Source organism: Malus sylvestris, chromosome 2, assembly GCF_916048215.2.
Source record: "Malus sylvestris chromosome 2, drMalSylv7.2, whole genome shotgun sequence".
NCBI classification, from domain to species: Eukaryota; Viridiplantae; Streptophyta; class Magnoliopsida; order Rosales; family Rosaceae; genus Malus; species Malus sylvestris.
The window spans coordinates 10,538,278-10,550,474 of record NC_062261.1 but is presented as its reverse complement, the minus strand read 5'-3'; the positions used below and the strand labels follow the sequence as shown (position 1 = coordinate 10,550,474).

At 36.7% G+C, this 12,197-nt stretch overlaps 2 protein-coding genes across 2 annotated transcripts; one reads left to right on the top strand and one right to left on the bottom strand.

Annotated features, from left to right (window-relative positions):
* Positions 1 to 887: 887 nt before the first annotated feature.
* LOC126590645 (probable ubiquitin-conjugating enzyme E2 18) lies at positions 888 to 3,214 on the bottom strand. Its single transcript, XM_050256127.1, has 6 exons — positions 3,008 to 3,214; positions 2,812 to 2,915; positions 2,432 to 2,534; positions 2,227 to 2,290; positions 1,418 to 1,506; positions 888 to 1,188 (listed from the first exon to the last, which is right to left on the bottom strand). The coding sequence occupies exons 1-6, from the start codon at positions 3,035 to 3,037 to the stop codon at positions 1,093 to 1,095; spliced, it is 486 nt and encodes a 161-aa protein (XP_050112084.1). The 5' UTR covers positions 3,038 to 3,214; the 3' UTR covers positions 888 to 1,092.
* A 3,846-nt stretch (positions 3,215 to 7,060) lies between these two features.
* LOC126590484 (CDK5RAP1-like protein) lies at positions 7,061 to 10,632 on the top strand. The gene is made up of 3 exons (XM_050255932.1): positions 7,061 to 7,447; positions 7,902 to 8,965; positions 9,763 to 10,632. Exons 1-3 carry the CDS (start codon positions 7,131 to 7,133, stop codon positions 10,272 to 10,274), a joined length of 1,893 nt encoding a protein of 630 aa, XP_050111889.1. The 5' UTR covers positions 7,061 to 7,130; the 3' UTR covers positions 10,275 to 10,632.
* Positions 10,633 to 12,197: the final 1,565 nt, after the last annotated feature.

Here is a 12,197-nt window from a genome sequence, read left to right as displayed (position 1 = left end):
TTTGAGTCTTAGATTTAGTTCAGATTCTCGGGTAAGATATTTGAGGAAATTAAAGTAATATGTTTAGTTTCATTTTGAAATAGGCTTAGGGGTGTATTGGAATAAAATTCTGTGAAATTTTAAATGGAGTGTTATCATGCACAAACTATATCTCCAAATAACATCATCAACTTAGTGATATTTTGGAATCATCCACAGAAAATGAAAATATCGTTTTGTTGTTCCAATTTCTTCTACAGATTCCATGTCGACTTTTAAGTGAATTCTCTTGAAATCTAAGCTAGATTAGTCTTGTTGTTCCAATTTCTTCTACAGATTTTATGTGGACTTTTAAGTTAATTCTCTCAAAATCGGGGCTAGATTTATCAAAGCCTAACATAGAATTGGAGATGTGCCGTATATCAATTCAATGAAAGTAACAACTAGGAAACCAGGGACTAACAATTCATATTGTTGTATGATGTAAGCCTTCATAAAATTTTCTATCCCAATTTGGGCAGTCATATATAGAAATGAACTCCACATCGTGATGTTATAATTTTTTTGTACCGTGTTCAAATAAACTCGTGTTTACTTACTAACAAAATATGCAATGTCATAAATAAAGATGAACTAAAATACTTAATTGTTTGGGACAATTTTCTTAGAATTGATATCATTCATTTGAGCTTGCCGGTACGTAATCACTCAACATGAACACATACTTGGTGAAGCTGTCATGTTTACAGATAAGTATTACATACGTGCACTAGATTTGAAAAATTGGACGCCTTTTTTTCAATGTTATATCTTGAAAATCGCATTGCACGGATGAAGATATACGAAAATTTTAAAAGCCAGGCACTCACTTCCCTTACAGGAGGTGAGCACTTGGGAAGAAAAGGGACTTAAATCATAAGCTTATAGCAACTTCTGACCTCAGTTTGTTCCTTACGAATCGATAGAAACACAAATTGTTCCCTTTGCTTTACAAGTACCGAGCATTGTCAATTTATAAGAGTTACTGAGCAATTGGAACAACTCCCAGTTTTTATCATTGCCTTTTTTCTCTCGTCTTCGTCCTCCTTTGAACAGGAAGACAGTGCATGGTTTTTACACTTTATCGTCATGGAACCACCACCTCGTCTCCTTGGGAGATCTGCCATTTCTACAGTTCTTTACATACCGGTCATTATCTTCTGGGCGTTGCTGCAGGCATATACAAAAGGGCTTCAGATATACATCCCCAACACATTTAGAATCTACTATACCATTGAATTGATAATCAACAAGGGAATGTCCATCTTTCACAAATTAATGATCGGTCATTTCCCCGTTTGAAAGTTTTAGCAGAATAAATTGATGGGACATGATCTAGGCTTGATAGTTAAAAGAACTGAAATCACCAAAGATGAAAAAATTGAAGTGGAACACAAACCTTCACGGTCGAGCTTGATAGCATGGAGAGAATGCTAATACAGATGGAACTAACAGTCATGGCTGGTGACCATGAATCATACAAAATATCTACAAAATCCCATATCAACCATAGATCACATAATATGAGGCCGTGAGAGTAAAATGAAACAATATATTGTTCTAATACAGTATAACTAAAATTCAGTCAGTGGATTCATGATGGATCAAGATATTGTTTGATACAGCACACAGTAAGTAATGACAACCTAAATCTGTTGTTAAGCGGTATAGCGTCCCCAGTTTAGCATCTAATATCTAGCAATTATTCAAATCTCCAGTAAAGATAAATTTAGCTTAGTCGACAGACAACATAAATCACATTCAGTAGGATTTCCAAGGCCAGCTTTACTAGGCAACCCCCACCCCACTTTTTCCTCTCTTTTCCTCAGTTTATTCCTCCCTGTTTGCGATAGGGTCTTGAAAGTCATCACAATAGCTGATAAAGGAGTGAAGGCCTTATTATCTCAAACAAAATTTGTATCAGCTAGCTGAAAACTACATCTTTTCAGCAAGAGATTGAGATAAAAGCACAATACTTTCAGGCAACACTTACCACATGTTTTAAGCAATGATAAGAAAATTGTGTGTTAAAAGAAAGAAGAAGCAAGAAGAAGCAACAAAGGAAGACGTGAGCCCATTATAAAGACAACTATCACTTTCAGGTTTCAACAAATGAGCAAATGCAGCAAATCAAGCAAAAGAAACATTCTCATGCTGTAACTAAATACAAATCAGATATCAAACGCTTAACTGAAACCCATAAATTACCTAAACAAATATGACCGTTGCTATAAATATGAGGATGTAGTGGAGCTGGAGGGACAAATATAACCTGTTCAAACCAGCCACAAGTATACAGACCCAAAACCGGTTAAGTGCTTCATGAAAATCAAAATCTACCCAACACAATATCGTTCGTAACATATATCTTGAAGCAAAGTCATATCACACAATCTAATGAATTTGCACAGACCTGCGGGGCTTCCATCGGGTAATGCTCAGGAAAATCAACCTGAAGCTGAAAGGTCTCATTAGAATAGAGAGTTCCAGGAGCACCATTGACTTCAATCACCCACCTTTTGGATCACAAATACCAAAGCACAACAATTAAAATTGAACCAACTTAACTAAAGCCGAAAAGCACGAACATTGAAGGACAAAAATACACATCATAAACCCTAAACAGTTGGATTTCAATTTCCCTAAACAAAAAAATTCAAAAAGGGGTAATTTAAACTGAAAACCCAATAAGTGTAAGATTATGTAAATTCTGAATTCTTCTCTTCCTCCAATTCCAATGAATTATCTTTTCTCGAGAAACAAACAGAGAGTAGAAGAAAAAAAAGAGAAGACCTTTGGAGATTATCGGTGACTTTGTGCTTGAAGCCCACCGGAGGATTGACCTGCCACTCCAGAAGCTCTTTCTGGAGCCGATTGCAAGCGATCTTACTCAAAGTCTACAAATTCCAAAACCCAACAAAATCAACAATCAAAACCCAGAAACAGAAATTGCACGGAAAAAGTGACTGGGTGTGAAATTAGGGCAAACCTTGCGGCCAGAGGCGGAGGAGCTGGTCATGCTTTTCTCCGGAAAGGAAATTGGTCGAGAGAGAGTTTTAGAGAGAGAATGTGAGGATGGAGGAGGTGTTGACGAGAGAGGGAGAGGGGGAAAGGGACAAAGGGAGGGGAGGGGGAGGGCACGGTTGATTTCACAACTGGTATTGGGTGCTCCCCACCATATCCATTTTCTTTATTTTTATATTTTCTTTATTCTTTATCTTTGCCAAGGTGCTGCCTCGGTAGACGACGTCGTCGCCTCTTTGGTCTACCATCACACCGTCCCTCTCTCTTTGGTTTTTTTATTTTTGACTTTGTCATGGTGGTTGTCGGACTTTTTCAAGTGTTTGGACACTTCAGATCCTACCAATTGTTGTTTGGCATTTTATCTAAAATGGTCTTTTTATTTTTTTTTGGAAGCAAAAATAGTCTTTAATATTAGCATAACTTCTCACTTTAGATTTTGAGATTTAAAATCGATACAAGTATTTCCTGAGTTTGCACATCATCAATTATTTTGGTCATTCCTTGAAAATTTTATATTAAAGAACAACCAATATGACAAAAATACCCTTAATTTAATAAACAATAGGCCAAAATGATTTGACAAAAATTGAGGATATTTTGGTCATTTCTCCTTATTTAACAGAGATTTTTCGTTTACAGAATGATCAAAATGATTAACGGTAGATAAACTCAAAAATCAATTGTATCGATTTTAAATCTCAGTGACCAAAATGAAAAGTTATGTCAATCTCAATAACTGTTTTGGCTAAAAAACCTTGTTTTAACCTTCTTTACTTGTTGAAAGAATAGACTTCAAATTCAGTTCGATAAGTTTGATAGGTAATTATTATGACAAATCGTTATGTGAGCTTACCGTAAAATTCCACTAGATATAAAATGAATAAAAATAAACGCAAAAACTTATTTTGTTGGGAGCTTTAATGAAAAGGGTTTGGACCAACAAATATTTAATAAAAAACTATCCTAAAAAGTTATTTAACCAAAATGACTCAAAGTTTAATAAAAAACCATCCAAAACTATTGTCTACCTTTTTCGTGCCCTTATCCTCCTTTTCCTCGTCATCGTCCTCATCCTCATCCTCTTATCTGCACCACAAACAATTTATAGTGCTAGTATTATATTCCAATCAGATCCAATAAGGACCTACGGTCCCGTTGATGTACGTACATGTCAGGCGTCTGTAAATAGGAAAGAAAAAAAAAACCAAAACATAAAACTGTTTCTGGAGAACCCAAAACATAACACTGTTTCTATAAAAAAAAAAAAAACAGATACAATGTTTGTTTGTTTTTATGCACAAACAAACATTGTATCCAAAATCCAGAAACAGTGACTTAGATTCTAGAAACAATCTATGTTTTAACCTTTGATTGTTTCTTTTCATGCATCAATTGATTATATTTAAGAAACAAGATATTTATTTTGCTTTGAATCCAAATACAATGAATTTCACTATTTCTTTTCTAGCTTACATTTAAGAAACAGTGTGTCTATTTCATTTGGATCCAGAAACAGTTTATTTTTACAGTCCAGAAACAGTGACCCGTCGTTATTATTGAATAACCTGCAGATCTCAAATTTATTTTCTGAATAAACAAACGATGAACTCCACTAACGAAGAAAAATTGAAAAACAGTACTTCGAATACTTTATGAATAATAACGACAATCACGTTTCAACGAAATAATACAAAATATAAATTAAATAGCATGAGGATCTATAATTTTGTTTCAAAGAAAAAGAAGAAGGTCTGCAAAACAACAATGAACTCCATTAACGACGAAAATCTGGAACTCAACCTAAAAAAGTTAGGGGTAAAATCGACAAATCATAATTTATTATAGTTAGGCCATTTTTACTTGGACTACTTTAATATGTGCCTTGTACTAATCATTAAACAAAATTTATAACATGATTTTTAATTAAAACTAAAACTTTTCAAGCCACTTCATTAGTTTTCCTTATTTTGTTTTATATACATTGAGAGCGCGATTTGTACACAAGATTCTCTAGTGCAAAGGAGCGGATATACAAAGGTAACTAACTTAATTCACAACAGCTAGTGCAAACACTTCCTTGTTATGCTCTAATGATAAAATTACACTAAAATGTAAGAGACCTGAGTTAAGACACAAAACAAATAAGCTATAATAACTTAGTATTGAACTTATTTACAAAAATTCAACATGTAACTTATCACTACAAATTAAAACAATTATCCGACATTGTAGTGCTAAGTGGTAAATGCCTTCTTAATCTATGCATCTTGATAGGTTCATGCTTGTGTAGGAACCTTCTATTTGCCTTCACTTTCCGTCAGTAGAGAAGAAAAGCACTTTGCCTTCATTATTTTTTTTTTCAGTATATGCGTCGGCCACTGCTTGGAAAGAAGAGCTCCAGAAAGTGAAAGCCGAAAGGCAGTTTGCACCTTTGAACTAAGGTTCCACTTTCCCAACTAGGTGGATTAGGTTGAATATTTAAGTGACTTTCGTAAAGAATTTGATCCTTCCACTATATTGTCAGCGGTTGGAAGGTTCGAGCTTTGAACCTCTTTTAATATTAAGGTTTTTAAACTATTGTTGTAACGATGAGTCTGCATGGTCGGCCGAAGTAAAAACCGAATCAAAACTAAATGGCAGCTGAGGCAACTTTATGCTCGATAACTGCTTTTAGTTTCTTTAAGCCACTCGTATTAGCGCAGTTCTAACGGTCGGTAAGAGTAGGTTAGGTAAAACGTGCGGAATCCTTCAACATATCCAATTAATATATTATGAGAGATGAAAGAGTTCAAAACTATTACAATAATTTAGAAGATAAAAGATTTCGAATTTCAGACGCACAAATAAAAACTGAATACCTTACCACTAAAATAATATAATATAACGGAATTGGATCCGCTCCGGACCTTAATGTCCGGAGCATAAGGATCAACTAATATGGGTCACACAAATTGAATCAAATAATCTTAATTAACTCATTTTCTTAGCCTACCACACACAACCAACAACTCTGATTTATTTTACACACCAATCAGCTGCCCAGATGGATTGATCTTTAGGCTCCAGACATTAAAATCCAGAGTGGATCCAATTCCTAATAACACCCCAAAGGACCAGTATCTTTGAATATTTCTACCAAGTAAAGAAAACCAATTTGTAAAGTCATCAGTTGGCTTTTCCTCTAAGTTATGGACATAATTACGGTTAGCATATTCCTGCCTTGATTAATGGAAATGTTCCCGGATAATTTGTCCATTGGGAAATCAATCTTCCAATGTCTGATTATATTCTTGGAAAGTCAACATTCTTAACATCCTCTACAAGTATTCTTTTCCTCTCCTCATCATAACCGTTGATTCCTAAGAGTAACCATGAAATCGTATCATGTTTTAAACCGTGCGATTTTAGAATCGTGTGGTGTTTAAACGTGTCAAGTTTGCCATAATTAATAACTTTTATTATCTATATTATAACGAATACAACTTTTTAACGTCATTGTCATCGTTTCTCTTGATCAATGTCCACATTCATGTCAGATATTCGACGAGATTTAGTATAAATGAAATGAAAATAGTTGACTTTTCTTTTAAAGCTAGAAGTTTGAGGAAAGGGATCTTCTTCGGATCCCTTCAATCTAATCATTCTCATCAAATAATCCAGACCCTTAAAATTTGATTCAATGGCTAAAGTTATTATAATTTTTAAAGTGAGCCATTGTCTTTAGCTGTTGGATCAAATTTTAAAGATTCAGATTGTTTGATAAGAAAGCTTAGCTGGAAGGGATCCGGGGAGCATTCCTTTCAGAAGTTTGGATGGCAAATAATAACAGAAGAATGAGTTTGAATGTTTAATTGTAAAAGGATTTAGTTCATATGGTAATTGCACGAAAACCGAAAAGTTCAGGTGCCATTTGTGTTATTTTCCCATAGTTAACATTAGTGAGAAGCGTTATTGGGCCGGCCCAAATAAAAACGACATGTCGTCTCTCACACTATTACCGGGTTTCTTTCCTGATAGTCGTAAATCGTTACCCCTATCCAACTCTCTCTGACGTAGAGAAGCTGAGAAGCGCGAACACAATCTCACCGATGGCGACGTCGCTCTCGTCGTCCCTGTCCTCGATCCTGAACAACCCACACTGCGCGCTGCGCCTGAAGTTCCAGAGGCCGTCCTGCTTCACTCTCGGGTTCCTCAATTGGGGACCGGAGAAGTCCCGTTCCCGATGCTACCACCGCCGCCAGCAGCTGCAGCCTCGGCCACAAAGGAGGAGTCTTGGCCGCAGTAGCTCCAGAAGCTTCTCGAATTTTAGCCCCAACACTTCTTCTCTCTCCGGCCAGTCCGGTGGCCCCAGCCTCCGCCACTTCGTCGCTCAAGCTGCTCTCGCCGGTGCTGAAGCTCAGCCCCAGTGAGTCCACGCTTCAAACCCACACACAGTGTAAATTCTTTTAGTTTTAATGTATTTTGTTAGTTTTTGGGGAAATTATGCTATAATTCGAATTGGGTTGTCTCAGGAAAGGTTTAAAGTAATGACCTTTGTTGTATAACCGACCGAACAGAAGCAGCTTTTTTAAACATCCAAAATTAGCTGGCTGTTGAGTTATAAGAGATGCAAGTTCAAGTTGAAATTTTTATCTGAGCAATGCTAGTGCATATGGTCCAAAATGTTACTGTGATGTTTTGCCATGTTTGTAGGAGAAATTTTCCGGATAGATCATAGACGAAAGTTGAACATAAAAGGACAATCCAACAACTCTTGATCAACGTCTTTCGATGTTCTTACACCCGGATTTCATATTGTGCAGACTGTATCCCATGCTTAGCTTTGGTTTTATATTTTTCTTCCTGTTTTTTATGTGTAGGGATGTGAATTTGACTGCTACTGAAGTTGCTCCGATAGGACGTATCTATCACGAGACTTATGGGTGTCAAATGAATATTAATGACATGGAGATTGTTCTGTCTATTATGAAGAATGCTGGGTATAGTGAAGTCGTTGATGTCCCTGAGAATGCAGAGGTTATTTTTATTAACACCTGCGCTATCAGGGACAATGCGGAACAGAAGGTGTGGCAGCGGCTTAATTATTTTTGGTTTCTTAAGAGGGAATGGAAGGACAATGTTAAAATAGGGAGGTCGCAGTCCAAACGTCCTCCAAAAGTTGTAGTTTTGGGATGTATGGCGGAGAGGTTAAAGGACCAGATACTCGATTCAGACAAAATGGTTGATGTGGTTTGTGGGCCTGATGCGTACAGAGACTTGCCGAGATTATTAGAAGATGTGGACTATGGTCAGAAAGGAATCAATACTCTTCTTTCGCTGGAAGAGACTTATGCTGATATTAGCCCAGTTCGAATCTCCAAAAATTCAATTAGTGCTTTTGTTTCTGTTATGAGGGGATGTAACAATATGTGCTCATTTTGTATTGTTCCTTTCACTAGAGGCAGAGAGCGCTCGCGTCCTGTGGAATCTATTGTGCGGGAGGTGGGAGAGCTTTGGGAAGAAGGCGTGAAAGAGGTAACACTGCTAGGCCAGAATGTAAACAGCTACAATGATGCCTCTGAGAATGAAAAGGAAGTTGAAGCAGGAACTAATTGGAGATACAGCGAAGGCTTCTCCAGCATGTGCAAGGTGAAAAAAGTTGGTTCACGTTTTGCTGATCTCTTGGATCGACTGTCCACAGAATTTCCAGAGATGAGATTTCGATACACATCCCCACACCCTAAAGATTTCCCTGATGAGTTGCTGTATTTAATGCGAGACAGACCTAATATCTGCAGAAGTATCCATTTGCCTGCACAAAGTGGGAGTAGCACTGTGCTAGAAAGAATGCGTCGTGGCTATACCCGTGAGGCATACTTAGATCTTGTGCAAAAGATACGGAGAATTATTCCAGATGTGGGCATCAGCAGTGATTTCATATGCGGTAAGTGTTCTTATCAATATTCTATACATTCTGGTAATCTTGCTTATAAAACTTGCAATCAACTTTTGGTGAGAAGGAACTTAGCTTCTGTTTTTCCGTCTTCACCATATTTCTGTATGTTGATTTGTGGTACCCAGTGGAAATCTTGTACAAGGTAATAGTAGTGATCAAATATTCTTGGAAGGAGGTTTTACTTGAAATATCTAGTTTCTCTCTTCAAAGGTTGTTAGAGATACCAGAATTTTATGATCAACTTCGATTTTTTTATTTGAGAAGGCTGCCAAAGCATGAGATTGGTTAATTGATCCTTCGTCCTCAGTTTAGAGTTGTGCATTCCTCTTTTCCTTTTGATGTTTAACTGTGGGTTCATGTTTGTTAAACTAAATTTCAGAGTTCTGAGCTACTCATCTATCCGCAACCGATGAATCCTACCCACAAACCTGTTGATTACGTTTGTCCTAATTTCATGTCGGTTGTTTTTAGTTTTCGCAAGATTATGCTACTTTTTTTTTTTTTTTTAGTTTACTGCGTAAATTCGGGAATTGCATCGCATTCTCACTTTTTCAATGTCCTTGCATAATGTTGTTATATATTTTCAGTTTGTTATCTGGATTTTAAATCTGAACCGAAAAGCAGAATTGTTGTTTCATATTAATTTTCCACATGTATTTATTAGCATGCCTTCTTTGCTCAAGAATGTTCTTATGCCCCTTTACCAGATAATTGAAAGCTTACAATATCTCGTTTATCTTTAAGCGTATTGTATTCCCTACTGACATGTTTGTTCCTTATTACAGGGTTTTGTGGGGAAACAGAGGAGGACCATGACGACACACTGAGCCTTGTAAAGGCTGTTGGCTACGATATGGCTTACATTTTTGCATATAGCATGAGGGATAAAACCCATGCAAATAGAAACTACGATGATGATGTTCCAGAGGATGTGAAGCAGAGGAGGCTGGCGGAACTTATCAAGGCTTTCCATAAGAGCACAGGTCAGTGTTACGACTCACAGGTGGGAACTACCCAACTTGTCTTAGTAGAAGGACCTAATAAGAAAGCTCCAGATACAGAACTCATGGGAAAAAGTGATAGAGGTCATAGAGTTTCTTTTGTTAACGTGCTGTTACCACATCGAGATGCTGGTTCAAATGAGGAAAGGAATCCCGTAGTGGGTGATTATGTTGAAGTTCGTATATTGAAATCAACAAGAACATCACTATTTGGAGAAGCTGTTGCGATAAGTAAATTGAGCTTGTTTTACAACAGTGTGGAGGAAGAAGCTGTTGCCTGTGGAAGTAGAAGTTGAACCGAGCTGTTCACAAATGCGGGAGAATAGTTTTTTCTTATTTATACAGCATATCACTACCGATTAGTTTATTCATGTTTTGTCGAAGGCGACACTTGGAGCAGCTTCTTGCTTGAGGGTTGAGAATTTGTGGATGCTTGTAATACAGCGATCGTTTTCAAATTTTGCCGGTGAAAATCGGTTCGCTGTCGAGACTGTTTTAGAGTGATATGGTTTGCCTCTTTCCTCCACTAGAAAAATACATATTTGAAAAAAAAATAGTCGTGCAAGCTGCAAATGTTAGAGGGATTATATTTTGGTGGACCACATTACATTATTTTCGAAATAAAAATAGGGCTCACAGTGCAAGTTGATTACATCTTTTTTATTAAAGAGATGATATAACCTCATCTCTCTAATATTTCTCTCGAAATAGATCCATTTGCCCCTTTATCTTAAGGAGGGACTTGTATGGCATAGGTAAATCTACATGGTAACATTCCGTTCAATTAATGCAAGGATCGCCAATAAGGGCGTTCTAGTGCATTGTATATTCTTATCCAAGACTTGTATTATTTGATGATGTCATATGAATCGTTAGAAACATGTAAAGTGTATGGCTAACCCAATAACAAAAGTAGAATATGTGGAAACAATTAATAAACGGTCGTCTTTGAAATTTCGCAAGTTAAGATAGTCTTCCAATTTTAATTTTTTTTTTACAATATTTATTATATTTATTTTATTTTTTATGAAGAAGAATTTTATTAAAGCTTAAAACCTCTAATACAATAATTTCCCATACAATCAAAATTAAAAGACTTCATAGCAGAATTCAGAAGACAAAAATCCAAAAAAATGTGGGTTGGCAACAGTGAGGCCCACATTAGCTAATGCGTCTGCCACGAAATTAGCCTCCCTATAAATATGCTTCTAAATGATATGTTGAAATTTAGAAGCCAACCATTTGATGTCCTCTATGATAGTCTTAAGAGGCCAGGGGGATCCAAACATCTTGCACCACTTGGATAACAAGCTTAGAATCCCCTTCCACCATCAGTTTCTTCACACATGTTCGCCTAGCGAACAAAAGCCCTTCCTTTAAAGCAACGGCCTCCACAACCGAAATGGTGGCGCCATCAAGGTTCAATGCCCACCAACAGGTTGCCTTTCCTCATTTCTAAGAACAAAAGCAGCTGCAGAACGATCTAAACTAACCGACCCATCAAAGATTAATTTCACATAGCCATAGGGAGGAGGATGCCAACAAATGGGGTGTTGGTGGCAAGGATCATCCCTAGAGATCTTCTTACAACTAACCTTAAAAAAAGATAAGCCTACACTTGCGGCAATGGAGACACTCCTAGCCGGATTAGGAATCATACTTCTAAAAACTTTATTATTTCTATCATTCCATATTTGCCAACAATTCAAAATCGCTTTACTAAGATCACTCAAATCATTGCATTTAACATTGTCAATTAGTTCCATCCAATCTAACACATTATTAAACTGAGTCAAATTATTCTTCCAAGGACTTACCAGAGAGAGGTTCCACATTTCTTTAACATGCTCGCAATTAAGAAAAATGTGATTTTGAGTCTCATCCTCATTGCCACACATAGGGCACAATTTGTCAATATTTTGAATGAATTTACTCAATCTCATCCTGTATGCAGTTTTTCATGAGTAAAAAGTCATGCAAAATTTTTTACCTTCAGGGGTATCATTAACTTCCATATCTTCTTAAGGAGCTTCTGCCTTTTAACTTCTGGATTATTATTACTTTGATTCCAAGTCACCGACTTGATTGAGAACTCACCATTAGAGGAGTGTTCCCACACGAAATTGTCCCTTTTATTTTGAAGGGAAATAGGCACCAGACAAATTTTTCTCACAACATCCAGGTCCAACACTTGGGAGAGACGAACTCTATCCTAACTT